This window comes from Geotrypetes seraphini, chromosome 12, assembly GCF_902459505.1.
Source record: "Geotrypetes seraphini chromosome 12, aGeoSer1.1, whole genome shotgun sequence".
Classification (NCBI taxonomy): Eukaryota; Metazoa; Chordata; class Amphibia; order Gymnophiona; family Dermophiidae; genus Geotrypetes; species Geotrypetes seraphini.
This window is the reverse complement of record NC_047095.1, coordinates 47051077-47072339: the sequence shown is the minus strand read 5'-3', so window position 1 is coordinate 47072339 and position 21263 is coordinate 47051077. Positions and strand designations below refer to the sequence as shown.

The 21263-nt window shown below is 45.3% G+C and overlaps 1 protein-coding gene across 5 annotated transcripts in view; it reads right to left on the bottom strand.

The window, feature by feature from the left end:
• Positions 1-3388: 3388 nt before the first annotated feature.
• The window catches only part of JAK1 (Janus kinase 1), a 241161-nt gene continuing 223286 nt past the window's right edge, over positions 3389-21263 (bottom strand). For all 5 annotated transcript variants that reach the window (XM_033915500.1, XM_033915502.1, XM_033915498.1 and 2 more), the window contains one exon: positions 3389-3693. In XM_033915500.1, the coding sequence (XP_033771391.1) occupies positions 3592-3693 (102 nt within the window). In that variant the 3' untranslated portion in view covers positions 3389-3591. The remainder of the gene's footprint in view (positions 3694-21263) is intronic.

The following is a 21263-nucleotide window of genomic DNA, read 5'->3' as shown; positions in this document are numbered from 1 at the left end:
TTTATTTGTTAATTTTTGAAATTTCATTGCACAGGGCACTGATTTAATTTGTATATGAGGAGGTTTTTTTTACCCTGCTGTACCTGTGCTGTAGGGGGGATCTGAGGCACTTGCTGTAGTGTCCCTGTCTTAGTGTTTGTGGTACCTGTTTTGTTTTTTTGATGACTAGTTGAAGTGTGTTTAGTTAATATTAAACTACACCATGCAGTGATCACTGGATGTCAGATGATCACCCACTGTACCCTCAAACACTTTCTGCATTTGTAAGTACTAAGCCCAGTATGGCCCCCATGCTGTATGGATTCCATTACAAGCTGCTGAAACAGTTCTTGAAGAGAATCCAGGATCTTACTTCTAGAAGACCCTGCAATAGGGATACACTAATCAATGTCTGGCATGTTAAAATGACTTAGTAATATTTCCCCTTTTACATCTGCAATATATTCTGAATGTCTAATTTCTGTCCACTTCTGCCGGTGAAGGATCACACCAATATAAATACAGTTTCCATTCCCTCTTTCCTGACTGACCCAGAGTGCCTCTTCCTTACCTTGCAGATCCTGCAAATGTTTGGCCTTAATATGATCTTTAACAAATAATTCCACTCCCCACTTTTTTTCTTTCTACCCTGTCTTTCCTGAACAGATTATAGTCTAGTATAACTAGGCATTTACCTGTCATAAGTAGGTGCACCAATGTGACTTAGGTGTGTCAAGCCATTACAGAATTGGCACTAAGCACATTCCTTTGTGATACCTTAAAATAAGGCTCCAATTTATAGAACCATTGCCATAACTTTTAAAAATATACAGATAGCACAATTATGGACTGCTGCTGTTATACTTGCCAATTGTAAGTGCATCATTGTCCTATGGTGTGAATTTAGTTTCCACTGCTACTGTGATACTATTCAGACTGTCTTTGTACACGGCAGAAAGAGTAGCTGTGCTGTGCTTATGTGAGTCAGGGCTGCTGTCATCCACTTTGAAAAGGTTTCTGCAACAGACCTGACTTCTATAAGAATGAATGCATCCTTAGAAAAGTAAAATTACGTTTTATCTGACAATTTTCTTTCTTTTAGTTCTACCAGACCAGTCCAGAACCAGTGGATTTCTAAAGTGGTCCAGTATAGACAAAAGGGAAAATTATATAGACTTACTACACTCTATTGTACAATTAAATGAAAGAGTAGATTGTAGGTGCACACTAATAGAACAACTTTCATTACAATATTTATTTGTAAAAAGATTAACAAAATGCCAATAATGTAACATTTTAAAAAGGCACGAATTGCAGGATTAATTCAAATTTCAGGTTTAAAAAAACCTAAGATACTCTTCATAGCGGCACTCTTAATTCCCCAGAACCTCATTTCTTTTACTAAAAAATGAGTTCAGGAAGATATACTGTACAGTATGTTGATGTTGGGAAGGAACTAAATTGAAGGGGACAGACTGAAAACCAAAATAATGTATCTATACTTTAATATAAACAGTAACATATACAAAGCTGGCAGCAGTAAGCTATAATTGCAGGTTAGCAATCTGCTATCCCAAGCTTCAAGCTTTGAGATCAAAACTGCACACAGCATTTAGAGTCTCATTCAGGAATATTGGGAATTTCTATGCAGAAAGAAAACTTTCGGCTCAGTTTATGTTCCAATCTCCACTTAATGCACAGCTGTGGGGCTAGCTGACAAGTAATTTGTCTCTCCAGGTCTTGGCATTATACTTACTCTTCTTACAAGAGTTCACTGGTATAGTCTGCACAAAATAAAAAGTCTCAAGCACACACAATGCATAATGAAATGCTAGTCAAGAAATACAAAATATTTGATTCCATAATATTTACAGTTTAACAACTGGAAATGGACATAAGTGCAACATCCATATCCCCACTTCACTCAGCAAACACTGAGTGACTAAAGGGACAATTTCCAAGCTGTGCATTTTGGGGCAAACATTCAGTATTATACATCTGCATCTTGTTTCTCTATAGTTAGTATTTTCTTTCCCTGACCAAAATATGGAGGGGGTCCTTTTATTAAGGCACACTAGTCGTTTTAGCGCGTGCTAAATGCTAACGTGTCCATAGACTGTAACGGACACGTTAGTGTTTACATGCGCTAAAATGACTAGAGTGCCTTAATAAAAGGACCCCTATGTTAGCTACATTGAGGGAAACCACGTTGCAGATTGCTGATCCATGTGGTAACTTTTTATTTTTTTTTTTAACCTTTTAAAAGACTTGAAAAAATTGGCTTCTAAATTGAGTACTTTGGAATTTGGTAAACTTAAGTTTATTTCTTTATTCATATAATAATCAGACTTGCTGAATGTCTTCTCAGGAGGTAAGGTCCTACTGTTCATTTAAGAAAAACCACAACCGTGTGCAACTGAATTAGATGCTGAAAGTTCAGTAAAAAAATATATTCAACAGAAAAGGGCAGAAATTTTGGATTTAGCTCATGCCTTTTTCTCAAGACAAGTCACTTTTAGGTACAGCAGGTAATTTTCTGTCCCCAGAGGACTTACAATCTAAGTTTTATCTGAAGTAAAGGAGGGTTAAGTGACTTGCTTAAGATGAAAAGCAGCTGCAGGGATCGTTAGTTCTCAGCCTGCTACTCTAACCGTTCGGCTACTCCTCTAGTGTGTTCGGGGGGGGGGGGGGGGGGGGATGTCTCATCAGACATAGCTAAGGACATTGGCTGGGATTCACTAACCTGCCCAATCCAGGTCTGATCCAGGCAGGTCCGATGAATTCAGGAACAAAAAATATGCAGATGGGGGGCAATTGGAGGAACGGCCCCATCTGCCTACACAGATTGCTCTATAGCGATCCCCACGCATGCGCAGACCAGCTGTAGATGGTTTGTGCAAGCCCATCTGAGATGCAACTTTTTTTTTTTTTTTTTAACTTGAGAACTTTTTTTTGTTAGTTATTAGCCCTGCGAGCCAATGGTTTTAAACCGCTTTAAACCTGTGGGTTAAAACCACGGGCTCGCTGGGTGGGGAAAGGCAGAACGGCAATGCAGCAGGAGAGATTGCAGGGTAGAGAGCAGGGCTTCCAGTCGGAAAGACGTTTTCGACTGATCCCCAGCAGTCGCTTCTTCAGGTGATTGGCCAGCCCAGTCGGATTGGAAATTTGGTGTTGTGAATTGCGTCCCAGCCTACTTTGCATGCATTTTACCTCATTTACATGCATGGATTTGAAGCAGATTGCAGGAGAGGTAAGTGAATCAGGCCGGTTGGAAATTTGATAGTAAAGGGGGTCGCAAACCATTTGGTACACAATCGGTTTGCTTTCTGAATCTAGCCCTTAATCAAATTTAACACTAGGGCTGGTCTACTGCCATACTAGAGAGAGTTTAAAACTCATTATTGTCTCATCCCAACATGCTGATCATCATTAATGCCTACTATGGACATTCTGAAACCTTTGTTAACTCTTCTTTCAATGCTAATGAACAGTTAAGAGGATAAAAAAAATCCATAGCAAATGCAGCACCAGAACATAACAGCTTCATCCTTCTATTTTTAGCTGCATTTCATAGAACCATGTAAAAGTACTGACAGTCTATAAAACAAATATCTACAGTTTATTTATAAGGGTTTCAAATTGTGGAATAAGATTTTGGAAAGTGGTCCGGCTGCTCTGATTTTGTTCCCAACACTTTCTCATCAGCTGATAAACCTGTTAACATAAAAAGATCAAATAATTTTATCAGTATATTTTCAAAAAAACTTCCTCATCCTTATGCTGTTTATGTAAAGTTCAGTCATTCACAGTAAATGAGAATGTGCAAAAGAAAACAAAAAAGCAAGATAGACTAAAAAAAAAAAAAAGCCCATAAGAATTCGTATAGACCAGGTTATGCATTTATTAATGTGCATTCAAAATTATTTTAGTTGAAACAATTTTTATTGATTACAAAAACATACAATAAGAAAGGAAAACATGAAAACAAAGAATCAACCATTTTTTTACATCTGTATATCCAACTTCTCACATGACAAGATGATAAACAAGGAAATTGCCCCCCCCCACCCCCACCCCAACACTCATCCATCCCCCAAGGCCCTTGCCCCACCAGGCCTAATAGTTCCTATCCTACGTGTGGTATAAAGAAGGAAATGGCAGCCGAGGAGCAGTTAATATTGCATTGTAGAGTTTCCAAGCGTATTTAAGAAATAACTTTGTGTACGTATGGGCAGCAAGTGGATGTAAGGCCTCCAAATGGAGTGGAAATGTTTTGAACGTTTAATGGTAAGTCTCAAATCCCAAAATTCAAGGAGCAATAATCCATGTAAATGATTTTGCCAATACCAGAATGAAGGTACTACACCTCCATCCAAAACTGTAAAATACACTTTTTATCCAGAATACAAACTTTCAGAACCCAAAGCCCCTAACATTTGAATGCCGCAGTCTGACCCAAAAGTACACTACCCATTATGTAAGGGTATGTATGTTGTTGTAAAATAGCCCCAAGATACCCCAGGATCTCCTGCCAAATCTCTACAATCCTAGGCTAACTCCACAATCCAAAATTATTTTATGTGAAATCTGTTTTTATTAAGCAACAACCAAATCACAACGACACAGCAGGGCAAAAACATTTCAAACATAGAAAACAGAGCTCCCTACCCCCAAGAGGACTGGACTCTGATGTCCTCTTAGGTTACATAGTAGCCCAACCCCCCCCTACCCCCCCAAAAAACCCTGCCCATCACCCCCCCCCCAACCCCACCCCCCCACATCAGACAGGCGGAATAGAATATGCATGTAGGCTATTCAAGATACGACTGCGCATCCGGGGAGACAAACTGTCCAAATAAGGAGTCCAAATGTGCACAAAGTCTCTGCTCCGGCGGCGAGAGGAAGAAGCCAGGAGGGCCTCCCATCCAAAAAGGGCATGTAATTTATTCCGCCAATACCAAAAGGAGGGAGGAACCTCCGCCAGCCAAAAATTCAAGATACATTTTTTCCCCAAAATATAACATTTGCTCAAAAACAATTTCTCTGCAGATGTGTACACAGAAAACAAGGAAAAATGAGCAAATAACATATGATTAACAGAAACAGGAACAGAAACTCGCAAGAGACCCTGAAGAAAGGAAGCCAGGGCCCCCCAAAAGCTCTGAACACTCTCACATCCCCAAAGACCATGAAAATAAGAATTCACCTCCGAATGGCAGGTGAGACAATAAGGAGTATGGACACATCCCATATGGTAGGCCCGGCTCTGGGAAGCATAGGCTCTCAGCAAGGTCCGAAAATGGCATTCACGAAGTTCCGCACTGTGCACCAAAGCAGGGACCCCGCGAAGAGCCCGGAGCAAGAAGCCCGCTCCGAGTTCCCGCCCCAAATCCCTCTGCCAAGCCAACAGCACCAAGGAAAACTCCCGCGGTGGACCAAGCGCCCCAAGTTGTCTATGATACAAGGAAACCGAGATCCCAGATGCGGAATCCTCTCCCCCTTCCAAAAAATCTCGAAACCGAATCCCAAACTCCAAAGAAAGAGAGCTCCTAGGGAGAGACCGCACGTAATGGCTCAATTGACAATGAGCAAATGAAAGACCCAAGGGAGGCAGACCCCTACCCAACAATTCATCGCACGAAAAAAGCGTGCCGTCCTCCCGCATTAACTGAAAAAGATACTCAAACCCTTTAGCTCGCCAACGCCCAAAGAGAGAGGGGAAGAGACCCGGAGGGAAGGAGATATTGCCGGTCAAAGGCAGTAACACACTAACATGTGGATCCTGCCGCCAAAACGGTAGCAGCCGTCGCCAGACCTCCCAAAGGGGGTGAAACAAAATACTCCGCCGACAGAACACGGGCAGCAGCGCCAGCCTAGCATGCAATAATGAGAGAAGATGAAAAGGATAGTAATAATCGCGCTCCAGACCGAGATCAGTGTACAGATCCGTACCCATAACCCAGTCTCGGACGTGGCGCAACAAACACGCCTGGTTATAAAGAGCCATATCAGGCACCCCCAAGCCTCCCCGCCTCTAGGATCCCACCAAAAACTGCCACCGCAACTTAGGTCGCCGATCACCCCAAAAGAACTTGGATAATAAAGAAGACAGGGCCCGAATATCCTTACGCAAGAGATACAAAGGCAACGTTTGAAGTACATAAAGCCACTTAGGGAATAAAACCATCCGAAAAAGTTGCACCCTCCCCATCAAAGAAAGAGGCAAATTACGCCAGGCGGCCAACACAGAACCTGTAGTGGAAAGCAGACGAGCGATATTCAACCTATAAAGCTCCCGAACATCCATGGACAATTGAATTCCCAAATAGCGGAAGGAGGAATCCGCCCAATGCAGTGGAAAAGTCCCCCTCCAAGATTGCCGAAGATCCCCCGATGAAGCCAGGGCCTCCGATTTCCGCAAATTTAAGGTGAACCCGGAAAAATCCCCATATTCCCTAATACTCTCCAAAAGGGTGGACAGAGAGCGTTGTGGGTTGGTCAAAAAAACCAAAAGATCATCAGCAAAGGCCGCAATTTTAAAATGTGAAGCTCCCAACTGAAGGCCACTGATGTCCGCGTTGGCCTGAATCTCCCGAATCAGGGGATCTAAGGAAAGCACAAACAGCAGAGGCGACAGGGGACAGCCCTGACGGGTCCCCCTACAAATAGAAAAGGAGTCAGATGAGCCACCATTCACCGAAATCCGTGCCACCGGGTCACTATAGAGGGCCCAAAGAGCACCACGAAAAAAGGGGCCAAACCCGTATGCCCTCAGCGTATCAAAGAGGAACCCCCACCGTACCCGGTCAAAGGCCTTTTCGGCATCAAAGCTCACCAGCACCGCGGGGGTTCCATCCACTCCAGATTTCTCCAGAGCCAGCAAGATACGGCGAAGGTTCTTAGAAACAGGCCGATCCCGTACAAACCCCACCTGCTGTTCTGAGATTAGGGAAGGTAGCACACGGGCCAACCGATTCGCCAGCACCTTAGCCATTAGTTTAGTCTCAAAATTGAGCAGGGATATGGGTCTATAGGAGTCCGGCAAGGTCGGGTCCCGACCCGGCTTAGGAAGAACAACGATCTGCGCCGAGTTCAAATATCGGGGCAAAAACCCCTTAGCCACATTCAAATTAAAGATTTCCGACAACAACGGAGCTATCTCAGCCACCAACAACTTATAAAATTCGCCCCGGTAGCCATCCGGCCCCGGAGATTTGCCCAACGGGCTGGCATGGATCGCCCATTCCACCTCCTCCGCTCGCACAGGGCACTCCAACAGGTCGGAGTCAGCCGCACTGAGTTGAGGTAAATCCAAGCTATCCAAATAGACCCCCCCCTGCTAGAAAATCCGGGCCAGGCGAAGCATACAAGTCAGCGAAAAAGTCCTTCAGAATTCGACCAATGTCCTCAGTCTTATGGTGAAGCACTCCCCTCGCATCTCGCAGAGCGGTTACACCCGCGGATCCCCGATACGAGCGAGCTAAACTCGCCAACATCCTGCTACTCTTGTTGGCGAACCGAAAAAGTTGAAATTGATAATGCTCCCTATGCCGTTGAGCCCCCCTGTGCAGGAGCTCATTCAAAACCTGTTGTGCTTCCAAAAGCCGCTTTTTAAGCGTCAACGTAGCGGCACTGGCGAAGCGCCGCCGCAAAGCCTGAACCCTCGCTTCCCAAGTAAGAATCTCTCTCTGACGCGCCTTAGCCTCAAAAGAGACAAACGACATGATTTCTCCCCTCAGCACGGCCTTCGCAGCCTCCCAATAAAGAATCGGATCCTCCCTATGTTGCTTGTTGGCAGTCTGGAAATCCCCCCATTTAGCCAACAAAAAGTCATGAAAGCGAACATTACGATATAAATGACAGGGAAACCGCCAGGAGGCACCCCCCACCCTCGGTGAACCCCAAAGCCAACGCAGGCCCACCCAAGCGTGGTCCGAGATCTCAATGGGGCCCAACATGGCTTCCTGAACCGCCGGGAGAAGGTCCCTGGACAAAAGAATATAATCAATGCGAGAAAGCGTCCCATGGGCACGAGACAGATGGGAATAGTCCCGCTCCACCGGATGAAGAACCCTCCAAACATCCAACAAATTCAAAGAGGAAATCAGCATGCCAGCCCCCGTGCAAGCCCGCAGAGACTCTCGTCCCACGGAAGAAGACCGATCCAACCGCGGATCCGGGACCTCATTGAAGTCGCCCCCAAGGAGCACCGGAATATCACCAAACCGTAACAAAAGGTTACGCAACTTCCGAAAAAACCTGGCAGAGGGATTGTTAGGAGCATATAGATTACAAAGCAATAAGGGTTTATTGTTAAGAGAGACCGAGGCAATAAGATACCGCCCCTCAGGGTCCCGAAGTACCTTGTGAGTTTGTAGGCGCAGACCCTTGCGAAAAAGTATCACCACCCCACCCTTACCCCCCAGAGCCGGAGCCTCCAAATGCGTGCCCACCCACCAAGAGCAGAGCTTAGCATGCTCCACAGATGTCAACCGGGTCTCCTGGAGAAAAGCAATGGATGCCCTCCTGCGATTCAAGGCTTGCAATATTTTATACCGTTTAATCGGTGAATGTATCCCCCCCACATTCCAAGATATCAAATTATGTTCCAGGAAAGACTAGAAAAAGAGCCAAAAGCAGATACAGAATATCCCATCTAAAAAGGCCAGAGGAGCGTCCCAGCCACCACCCCTCTAACCACTCACTCAAAATGCACCACCTATCACCCACCTGTCCAACCCAAAAGAGATCCCCAGCTCCACCCAAACCCCCCACCCCCCCTGTTCCCTCCCCAACAGCCCCCTTCCCCCCCCAAAACCCACACCAAACCAAGTACCGCACCCCAATTGGTGCTACTTCCAGGAAGCAGGCACGCCCACTGCAGGTCCCACACTAATCCCTTCAGCCCCCATACCCACCCTGAAACTAACAAACCAAGGGCTGCCACCGAAGAAGAGCCAGAGTAGATAAACCCCCCTGACAAGGAATACCGCAGCCAGCACCCCAACCATCCAACAAGTAAACAGAACCCCCGACAACCCCCCCTCCAGACAAGCATCCATACTCACATCATCCACACCGCCATGACCAACCCAGACCCTCAGTCATACAAAGGAACCTCCCAAAGACGCCCCTTAGACAGACCCCCCACAATCCAAACCACAGCCACTCCAACCCCCCGCCTCTGCCTCAGGTCACAAAGCACGCAGACCTCCCCACACACACACACTCACACTCATAGCAAAGATGAACACACTCCGAGTGCAGGAAACCCAACACATGAAATAAAGGAAAAACAATAACAATGTTCAGGCCGAGGAGCAAAATCAGCAGAAGCCCTCCACATCCCTGGGGGAAGGCCCTCGATGAAATCTCCGCAGCTCTCTCCAAATCGAGATCCGCAGCATCCAGCTCCCAACCGGGACAGCTCCACCACAGACGCCCAGCCGCAGATCACGACGCCACCTCCGGGAACTTCTCCTCCACAAACTGCCGAGCCGCCTCTGGAGTATCAAAATGGTGCGGTCTACCGGAATGCAGCACCCGCAACCGAGCAGGATATTGAAGAGAGAAAGGAATACTGCGCCGGACTAGACTGGAACACAAAGGAGAAAACTTGCGTCGAGCCTGTGAAACCTCCGCCGAGTAGTCCTGGAAACAGAGGACCGGCTTGTTGTTATAGAGCAGCTTCTTCCCCTGTCGCAGGGCCCGGAGAACCGCAAGTTTAAGTCGATAGTTGAGCAGGCGGCAGATAACCACCCGCGGGCGCTCCACTCCATCTCGCCGGGATCCCAAACGATGCGCCCGCTCAATATAGAGGGGACCCAATTGCTGCGGAAGGGCCAAGGACTCCATCAGCCACTTCTCCAGGAAATCCCCCAGATCCGCGTCCCCCAGCGACTCCGGCAAGCCCACGAACCTCAAATTATTGCGGCGGGACCGGTTCTCAAGATCCTCCACCTTGGCCCGGAGCGCTGCCAGAGAGGTAGACTGACCCTCCTGTTCCTGGGAGATCCTCTGCACCGCGTCCTCAGTAGCACTGACTCTCTGCTGGGTCTCCCGAACCTCTGAAGTCAGTGCTGCAAATTTCTGATCCAGCGTATCCAGCTTGTCTAAAATGCGCTGGAGCTTAGCTCCCAGCGTGCCCTCCAGCGCGGCCTGCACCTCGGCAGTTACCTCCGCGACCCATAGAGAGCTGGGGGTCTCAGGCGCCTCCGGCGATGTAGGTGCTACGTGCGCCGCCATCTTAAGCTCCGGCGGCTTTCGGCGCTCACGGTCCGCCTTGCCCGAACGCGCGGCCATCCCACGGACCGCCTCCAGATCACACCCGAGACGCCCGATCTCACTCTCCTGCACGCCGACCCCGGGGCTGAGATTTTCAACGCCGTTTATTAAGTTTTCTGCAGCGGGCGCGCCGGAGCCACGAGCTTGTCCTGCTCACAGCCCCATGCTTCCGCCGGAAGTCCCCCAAAATTATTTTAATGCATGTTAACATACAAATGAATGTGCATTAAGTCAATCTGCATACATTACAAATTCCAATGCACATGAAATTTTTTAATAAAAAGTGTAAATCCTTTAACTCCTATTGTAAGCAAACCTGTTAACTAAAGGCTACATTCAGGAAATGGTAAAACTCTAAAACTACTCTCTATGTAAAGATCAATATCCAAGCAACCGAAATGCAAGGGACCTGGGGAGAGGAAGAAGCGATATGGATCGCTCTGAAAAGAGAAGATGGAACTTCTATCTACGTGGGTGTAGTCTACAGACCTCCGACTCAATCACAGCAAATTGATAAGGATCTGATTGTGGATGTCCAAACGTTTGGAAGGAAAGAGGAGGTTCTGCTGTTGGGAGATTTCAACCTGCCGGATGCGGACTGGAATGTTCCCGTCTGCGGAATTGGAAAGAAGTAGGGAGATTGTGGATGCCTTTCAAGAGGCTCTGCTCAGACAAATGGTGTCGGAACCCACAAGGGAAAAAGCGATATTGGATCTGGTCCTCACAAATGGAGAGAGTATCTCTAATGTTCGAGTGGGTGCTCACCTGGGAAGTGGCGATCATCAAACGGTTTGGTTTGATATAACGGCTAAAGTGGAGAGCGGCCGCACGATACTTAAAGTCCTAGATTTCAAACATACGGACTTTAATGCAATGGGAGAGTACCTGAAGAAAGAGCTGTTAGGATGGGAGGACATAAAAGAAATGGAAAGACAGTGGTCTAAGCTGAAAGGAGCGATAAAAATGGCAACAGACCTTTATGTAAAGAAAATTAATAAAAACAAGAGAAAAAGGAAGCCGATATGGTTTTCCAAACTAGTGGCGGAGAAAATAAAGGCAAAAGAGTTGGCGTTCGTTAAATATTTAAAAAAAACCCAAGAAGAGGAGTGCAGAAAGGACTACAGGGAGAAAATGAAAGAAGCCAAGAGGGAGATACGTCTGGTGAAAGCACAGGCGGAAGAACAAATGGCTAAAAATGTAAAAAAGGGAGACAAAAAATGTTTTCAGATATATTAGTGAAAGGAGGAAGATGAAAAATGGAATTGCTAAACTAAAAGATGCTGGGAACCAATATGTGGAGAGTGATGAGGAAAAAGCAAATGTGCTAAACAAATACTTCTGTTCTGTGTTCACAGAAGAAAATCCTGGAGAAGGACCGAGATTGTCTGGCAAAGTTACACGAGAAAATGGAGTAGATTCTTCGCTGTTCACGAAGGAGAGTGTTTATGAGCAAGTTGAAAAACTGAAGGTGGACAAAGCAATGAGACCAGACAGGATCCATCCCAGGATACTATGGGAGCTCAGAGAGGTTCTGGCGAGTCCTATTAAAGACTTGTTCAACAAATCTCTGGAGATGGGAGTGGTTCCTGGGGATTGGAGGAGAGCGGATGTGGTCCCTATTCACAAAAGTAGTCACAGGGATGAAGCAGGAAACTACAGGCCGGTGAGCCTCACTTTAGTTGTTGGAAAAATAATGGAAGTGTTGCTGAAAGAAAGGATAGTGTACTTCCTTGAATCTAATGGGTTACAGGATCCGAGGCAACATGGCTTTACAAAAGGTAAATCATGCCAAACGAACCTGATTGAACTTTTTGATTGGGTGACCATAGAGCTGGATCGAGGACATATGCTAGATGTAATTTACTTAGATTTCAGGAAAGCCTTTGACACAGTTCCTCATAAGAGGCTTTTGAACAAACTTGATGGGCTGACGTTAGGACCCAAAGTGGAGAACTGGATTAGAAACTGGTTAATGGATATATGCCAGAGGGTGGTGGTTAATGGAAGTCGCTTGGAGGAAGAAAAGGTGAGTAGTGGAGTCCCTCAGGGTTCGGTGCTGGGGCCGATCCTGTTCAATATTTTTTTTGAGTGACATTGCTGAAGGGTTAGAAGGAAAAGTGTGCCTTTTTGCAGATGATACCAAGATTTGTAACAGAGTAGACACCGAAGAGGGAGTGGAAAATATGAAAAAGGATCTGCAAAAGTTAGAGGAATGGTCTAATGCCTGGCAACTAAAATTCAATTCAAAGAAATGAAGAGTAATGCATTTGGGGATTAATAATCGAAAGGAACCGTATGTGCTGGGAGGTGAGAAGCTGATATGCACAGACGGGGAGAGGGACCTTGGGGTGATAGTGTCCGAAGATCTAAAGGTGAAAAAACAGTGTGATAAGGCAGTGGCTGCTGCCAGAAGGATGCTGGGCTGTATAAAGAGAGGCGTAGCCAGTAGAAAGAAGAAGGTGTTGATGCCCCTGTACAGGTCATTGGTAAGGCCCCACTTGGAGTATTGTGTTCAGTTTTGGAGACCGTATCTGGCGAAGGACGTAAGACGACTTGAAGTGGTCCAGAGGAGGGCGACGAAAATGATAGGAGGCTTGTGCCAGAAGACGTATGAGGAGAGACTGGAAGCCCTGAATATGTATGCCCTAGAGGAAAGGAGGGACAGGGGAGATATGATTCAGACGTTCAAATACTTGAAGGGTATTAACGTAGAACAAAATCTTTTCCAGAGAAAGGAAAATGGTAAAACCAGAGAACATAATTTGAAGTTGAGGGGTGGTAGATTCAAAGGCAATGTTAGGAAATTCTACTTTATGGCGAGGGTAGTGGATGCCTGGAATGCGCTTCCGAGAGAGGTGGTGGAGAGTAAAACTGTGACTGAGTTCAAAGAAGCGTGGGATGAACACAGTGGATCTAGAATCAGAAAATAATATTAAATATTGAACTAAGGCCAGTACTGGGCAGACTTGCACGGTCTGTGTCTGTGTATGGCCATTTGGTGGGGGATGGGCTGGGGAGGGCTTCAGTGGCTGGGAGGGTGTAGATGGGCTGGATTAGGTTTTAATGGAGATTTTGGCAGTTGGAACCCAAGCACAGTACCGGGTAGAGCTTTGTATTCTTGCCCAGAAATAGCTAAGAAAAAAAAAATTTAAAATTTAAATTGAATCAGGTTGGGCAGACTGGATGGACCATTCGGGTCTTTATCTGCTGTCATCTACTATGTTACTCCATCAATGTCTCGTGAACTTTGCGAGCTGGCAGCACACCAAATTGGGGGCCACAGCTCAAGGGCATCTGGAAGTATGTGAAGTTATCACAACATCCACGCACGCACGGAGGCCCTCCAGATGGGGCCAAGACGCTAGGGGGGGGTGGTGCTGAAAAAGAAAAGGCAGAGAAGAGGAGACACGCTGGCTGACTGCCTACAGGATGTGCCTCTCACTGCGGAACCCAAGCACAGTACCGGGTAAAGCTTTGGATTCTCGCCCAGAAATAGCTAAGAAGAAAAAAAAAAAAAAATTTAAATTGAATCAGGTTGGGCAGACTGGATGGACCATTCGGGTCTTTATCTGCCGTCATCTACTATGTTACTATGTTACTATGTTACTATGTCACATCTTATAGGCAGGCAGGCAGGTAGCCAGCGCTGGCGCCTCTCCTCCCTAGTGTCAGGCGGCACACAGTTTGCAATACTGTTCTAACTCAACAGATTCACTAATGTTTTCATACTTTTTTCATTCAAAACTGTATGCACAGATTTTAAAGCAGTCTTACACTTAAACACTATCTCAATCTATGTTTCTAAAACATCTTCAGTATTTCAATACATCCTCCTTTTGAGATACCAATAACTAACGGAACTATAGCTGTATTGCTAATCTGTTGAGTGTAACATTTGGCAAGAACTGATTACATCTTGGCAGGAAATAGGTTTTTTTTTCTCATTAAAATATTAAATGATGCTATGCCTGCTCTCTCAAATTAATCTTCTAAATCCATAGAAAATCATCACACCTCTTCAATTGTAGTTCAGCCAACTTCACTAGCATTTAGGCCTGGATGCACTAAAGATACCCAATGGATCGCTGTTGGCCGATTCTCCAGGAACGATCAATTTGCCATCAAGTTTGCATGCAAATGATTTGCATGTAAACCCGACATGACAATCGCTGAGTGAGCAATTTGACACATGCGCAGAGCTCTTTTAGGGCTTCTTTTTTTTTTTAATGGCACAGTTGTTGTGCATGTGTTATGCACACACAAACTGCCCCATTAAAAAAAGAAAGTCCCCTCCTGTGCTGATAGCCCTCCCCAACGACCCTTCCACAGCAGTGAAAATGGCAGCAGGGATGCCTACCATGCCCCCACCCTGTTCTGGCTCCCCCAGAACCAATCGACTCCCCCAAACCAATCCCTTCCCCCAAAATGGGCAAGAGGAATGCACTCCCTCCTACCATGCAGAACATCCCCGCGACATCACCCTCCACCCCGCCAGGCACCGCCGAGCTACTGCTCCCCAACCCCTACTCCAAAATGGCAGGTGGGATTGCCCACTGCCACCAGACACCTCCCCTACCCCCCAGTACCTTTTTTAAAAGTTAGAAGCAGAAGCCCACTCTGAGGCTCCTGCTTCACACTTCCCAGTCATAAATGATGGGCCTTCCCCTCCCCAGTGCATCATGTAATGCACGGGGAGGGGCCAAAGGCCCTGATTGGTTCCGTCGCCTAAGGCCAAGGGGAAGGGGCCTTAGGCATATGAATCAATCAGGCCTTAGGCACCTCCCTCTGTATCCAGGATACTGAGGGAGGAGCCTAAAGCTCTGAATAATCAAGCCAATTGGCTGTCTAATCACTAAAACCCCTTTTTTTTTATAATAGCCAAGCAATGTTAGTGCATCAATTGCTAGGCTACTTTGCAAGGGGTTTTAACTAATTTGCATATTCAGATTGGAAAATGGGTCATCGATGGGAAAAACACTCTGTGGGGGGGGGGGGGGCGTTTTGCAAATCAGATCGGTAAAAGCGATCATTGCTACAACTGTGAAAACAGGTTTAGGGACGATCGCTGACTTTAGTGCATCTAGCCCTTAGTGATTACGCTTCTAAATACATTAACACAGAGAAGTGAAAGGAATCTTCTTTAACCTGAGATATATCTCTCCTCCAGTAAAACTACCACATAAAGAGTATTTTCTTACCATTCTATATACAGTAAATTCGACTCTACTTAAGTGCACGTCGGATAAGCGCACGCTCCAGTTATTCGCACCTGACTACCACAGTCCCATTTTTTTTACATTATAGTCAATGGATATAAACTCCAGATATTTGCACTTCTGATAAGCACACAATCCACTTATGCGCACTGAAGTCGTAGGTCCCACCTCTATTCTTTTACGTTACATTGACTTCAGTTAAGTGCAATTATGGGTCCTATGTATTTATTGCACTGCATTTACTATCCCCCCCCATCCCCGGAACATCACAGCATCACGAGCCGTCCTAGGCAGCAAGTAGACGGGAGACTTACGCCAGCGCACAGAGCACTCACCAACTCCTTCCTCGCAGCACTGCTTGCTGTTGCCGCCATCACCCCAGGTAGCTACTGATACTGGCTAAACGACCGCCTGACTAAAAAGTGGTACTCCTATTAAGCACACACTCCGCTTAAGCACACATGGCATTCCGGTCCAGAGGCCTTGCACTTGAGCAGAGTCAACTGTATTCCCAATAAGGAACTAACTAATAATTTACTGAATTGGACTTCTACAGGTATTGGGGGTTGGAAAATGTATAATATACTGACTGTCTATTTTTAAAGGCAGTATATGGATAGTGTCAATGACTACTACCATAACCACTTTCTGTATAGTGACTTAGCAAAGTAATGCTTTTCAGCTATATGGTTTATTATAGGCCTGCTAATCTGAGGAAAAGAAGGTCGCTTTGGTTCTCAAAATAATAGCTGAAAAGGTAAGGAAAAAGAGATTAGCTTTCATAAACTACAAAAGATTGCAGAAAAAGGAAGACAGGCTAAAATATCTGAAAAAGTTAAGAGAGGCTGGTCGAGTAGTCAGGAAAGCAAAGATGCAAATGGAAGAAAAACAGCTGATATGGTAAAACAAGACATTATTTTAGGTATATTAACAATAGGAAGAAGGGCAAAAGTGGCATTGTGAGACTCAAAGGTGAAGGGAAGAAATATGTAGAAGCCAATAAAGATAAGGCTGAATTGCTTACAAATATTTCTGTTCTGTGTGCACAGCTGAAACGCTGGGTGTGGGACCATAGAAGACAAATGAATCCAATATTTGTGGACTAAATAGCTGATTGTATTTCTAATATACACTCAGGTGTATTTATATGTTAATTTTTTTTATTTTTGTATATTATGATCCTTTGTCAAGATTGTTATGCTTGATGAAAATATAAAAGGATATAAATTAAAAAGATTCACTAGAGGCATATTGAATCAGACAAATATGATCAAATGATATGACTGGGTGACCATAGAATTGGATAAAGGGACAGCGCTAGATGTGGTGAATTTCGATTTTAGCAAAGCCTTTGATAGTGTTTCACACAGACGTCTAATAAATCAAGTTTCATCTTCCTTTTTCACTTTTAGGTAGGGTTCATCTTTATAACATGCTGATTGTCCCCTGTTGGCTCTATGTGTTCCAGGTTCTTCCTCTTTATTTGACCTCTCGAGATGAATGTCGCCTCACGAGCTTGGTTCAGCGATTTCTTTGGGCTGGGAAGCGACCTCGCTTGCCCTATAAATGGGCGGCAGCACCGTGGTACAAGGGGGGCTTGGGGTTATTGAACATTCGATACCTGACTATTGGATGTGGCATGCGCCATGTTAATGACTTCTTCAGGGGTACTTCAATGTTTACTAATACTTCTTTGGAGCTTTCCTGTTTCCGCTCTATTCATTTTAGTGCATATCTTCATTCTCTTCCTTCTCTCTTGCCTGAATCTCTCCCTATGAAGGTGCTTCACTGTCCTTTGCGGAAGGTTTGGCGCAGGGTCTGTAAATACTATGCTCTATCTGCTTGTTACTCCTTTTCTGCCTATCCATTTTAATAGTTCCTTTTTGCCTGGGATTGATGGCCTCAGTTTTGCTCAGTGGGAAGCAAGGGGTATTCATTATATATTTCAAGTGGTCGCTGATTATGGTGCCCTGAAGCTTTTTGCACAGTTGCGTGATGAGTTTGATCTCCCCTCCACTGACTATTTTGCTTATATGCAACTTCATCATTATATTTCCTCTTTACCCTCTTCTTCTTTGCAAGCCTCGTGTCATGAAATGCTGTCTACAGCTTTTACCATCGGCTCCTAACTTCCTGTTCCCCTCAAATTCCATCATCACCACTTGAAGGATGAATCCCCCTTGTTTGAACATTCTAAACTGCGAGATGCTTGGGCTTGTGATCTTGCTGTGGAATTGTCTGATGATGTGCTTTTACAGGCAGTACATAGGCTGCCTACATTTCGCAAATATACTACTTTTTGGGAGCAACACTATAAGTTGGTCTTCCGTTTGTACATCTCTCCTAGGAGGGCTTATTTGTCAGGATTGCATGAGACTGCTGCCTGTCCTCGCTGTCAAGCTCCGGAAGCGGGCTTGGGACATATGTTTTGGACTTGCCCTAATGTTCAAGCTTTTTGGACTGCTGTCTGTTTTTGTGGAGAGCATTTGGAAAATTACCATTCGTCGCTCCCCTTTGCTCTTATTTGGAGTCGTTCCTCACTATTTCCCTCGTACAAAGGGAGTAGCAGCTTTCCTCAAGTGGACTGTCCTCGTTGCCCTGAAATGCATCTTGTTGCAATGGCTTGAAGCTGATGCTCCGGACTATTCCCTTTGGCTCAGTAGAATGATTACTCTCCTGATGTGGGAAAGGAGAGATGTGACGGACCTTTCTTCTCTCTCAGGCCGCATCTTTCAGCGCACTTGGGAACCGTTTTGGACAACCATGACTCCACTGGCTCGCAGTCGTTTGCTTAACTGTTGAATCCTTGTTTCTATTCCATTTTGTTGCACTTGGCATAACTGTCTATTTTTGTGTTTTTCATTGGTAATTTTATGCTTGGAAGGAGGACCCGGGGGATGGGTTTTTTTGGGGGGAGGGTTGGTTTGGGGATGGGGAGGTTATTGGGTTTTGTAATTTGAAAATGTTGAGCTTGTCTGCTCTTTTGTTATCCTGTTGGTGTTTTTATTAGCTCAATAAAATACATTTGACTAAAAATCAAGTTTCAAGTTTTATTAAAATTTGATAAAACGCTAATCATAAATACTAAGTGTTTGACAATTAAAATTAAAATGGGGAACAATCAATGGACTTACTAAGACACATAAGCACATAAGCATTGCCTCTGCCGAGTCAGACCATCGGTCCATCATGCCCAGCAGTCCGCTCCCGCGGTGGCCCCCCAGGTCAATGACCTGTAGTGATCTATTACTCTAGAGCAGGGGTCTCAAAGTCCCTCCTTGAGGGCCACAATCCAGTCGGGTTTTCAGGATTTCCCCAATGAATATGCATGAGATCTATGTAAGATCCCTGCTCTAGAGCATTTTGTACTGTATAGTAACCCTCTAATTGTATCCCTGGATCCCCTTTTCCTTCAGGAACTCGTCCAGTCCCTATTTGAAACCCAAAGTTGTACTCTGCTCTACCACCTCCTCTGGAAGCGCATTCCAGGTGTCCACCACCCTCTGAGTGAAGAAGAACTTCCTTCTGAACCTATCTCCCTTCAATTTTTTAGAGTGCCCTCTAGTTCTTGTTGCCCCCGCCAGTCTGAAGAATCTGTCCCTCTCTACCTTCGCTATACCCTTCATGATCTTATAAGTTTCTATCATATCCCCTCTAAGTCTCCGCTTTTCCAGGGAAAAGAGCACCAGCTTCTTCAGCCTCTCAGCATATGAGAGGTTTTCCATGCCCTTTATCATTTTTGTTGCTCTTCTCTGGACCCTCTCGAGTATCGCCATATCCTTCTTAAGGTATGGCGACCAGTACTGAACGCAGTATTCCAGATGTGGTCGCACCATCGCCCTATACAGCGGGAGGATAACTTCCTTGGTTCTGGTAGTGATACCTTTTTTGATAATGCCCAACATTCTGTTTGCCTTTTTTGAGGCCGCAGCACATTGTGCCACCAGTTTCATTGTTTTATCCACCAAAACCCCCAAGTCCTTTTTTAGGTTGCCTTTCCCCAATATTATCCCCCCCCATCATGTAACTGTACATTGGGTTCCCTTTCCCTATGTGTATAACTTTACATTTCTCTAGCTCATCTGTCATTTATTTGCCCACTCACTCAGTTTGTTCAGGTCCCTTTGAAGTTCTTTGCATTCTTCTACAGATCTAACCTTGCCAGAGAGTTTTGTGTCATCCGCGAATTTTATAACTTCGCACGTTATCCCTGTTTCCAAGTCATTAATAAATATATTGAATAGCAGTGGTCCCAGCACTGACCCTTGTGGGATGCCACTCGTGACCTCTTTACAGTCAGAATAGTGTCCCTTTATTCCTACCCTCTGTTTCCTGTTTGCCAGCCAGTTTCTGATCCATCGGTGTATGTCCCCTTCCACCCCGTGGTTCCACAGTTTCCTTAGTAGGCGCTCGTGAGGTACCTTGTCGAAGGCTTTCTGGAAGTCCAAGTATACTATGTCTATGGGGTCACCTTTGTCCAAATGTTCGCTTATCCCTTCGAAGAAGTGCAGCAGATTCGTTTGGCAAGATCTTCCAGTACAGAAACCATGTTGGCTTGTTCTCATCAGCTTATTTTTTTCTATATGCTCATTGATACTTTCCTTAATTAATGATTCGGCCATCTTCCCCGGAACTGAGGTTAAGCTGACCAGTCTATAATTCCCCGGGTCGCCTTTGGATCCCTTCTTGAAGATAGGTGTAACATTTGCTATCCTCCAGTCTTCCGGTATTACCCCTGTTTTCAAGGATAGGTTGCAAATATGCTGCAGTAATTCCGCTATTTCGTCTCTAAGTTCTTTTAGTATTCTTGGGTGGATTCTGTCCGGGCCCGGAGATTTGTCAGTTTTTAGCCTATCTATCTGCTTGAGTACGTCTTCGTGGCTTACCTCCATGCATGATAATTTTTCCTCTTGGTCCCCCTTGAAGAATTTTTCTGGTTCCGGAACACTGGATGTGTTCTCTTTCGTGAAGACCGATGAGAACGTGTTTAATCTGTCCGCTACTTCCTTTTCCTCCGTTACCACTCCTTTCTTGTCACCCTCATCCAGGGGTCCCACCTCCTCCCTCGCCGGCTGCTTTCCCTTCACATATCGAAAGAAGGGTTTAAAGTTCCGTGCCTCCTTCGCAAGTCTCTCTTCATACTCTCTCTTTGCTGTTCTGACCACGCGGTGACATTCTTTTTGGTGCTTCCTGTGCTCTTTCCAATTTTCTTCGGTTTTATCCTTCTTCCACGTCCTGAAGGATTTTTTCTTATCCCTTACCACATTCTTTACTTCTTTGGTTAACTTATTTTGCTTGATTCTTTCTGCACCCTTTTCTAAATCTGGGTATATACCGGTTTTGCGCCTCGTTCACTGTGTCCTTGAATAAGGTCCAGGCTTGGTTCACCATCTGTGCCTTTCTGGAGCTGTTCTTGAGTTTTCTCTTTACCATTTGTCTCATGGCATCATAGTTCCCTTTCCTGAAGTTGAACGTTGTTACAATGGTTCTCCTCCCCTTTGACATACTTAGTTCCACTTTGAATTGGATCGTGTTGTGGTCACTGTTCCCTAAAGGTCCCATTACTTCCACTTCTTGGGCAGGTCCTCTCAGCCCGTTGAGGATTAAATCCAGAATAGCTGTCCCTCTCGTTGGTTCCTTGACAAGCTGTTCCAAGTAGCAGTCCCATACAGCCTCTAGGAACTCCGATTCCTTTGAAAATTTTGAGACTCCATGGTTCCAATCTATCCCTGGGTAGTTGAAATCTTCTATAACTATGGTGTTTGCGTTTTTACATTCTCGCCT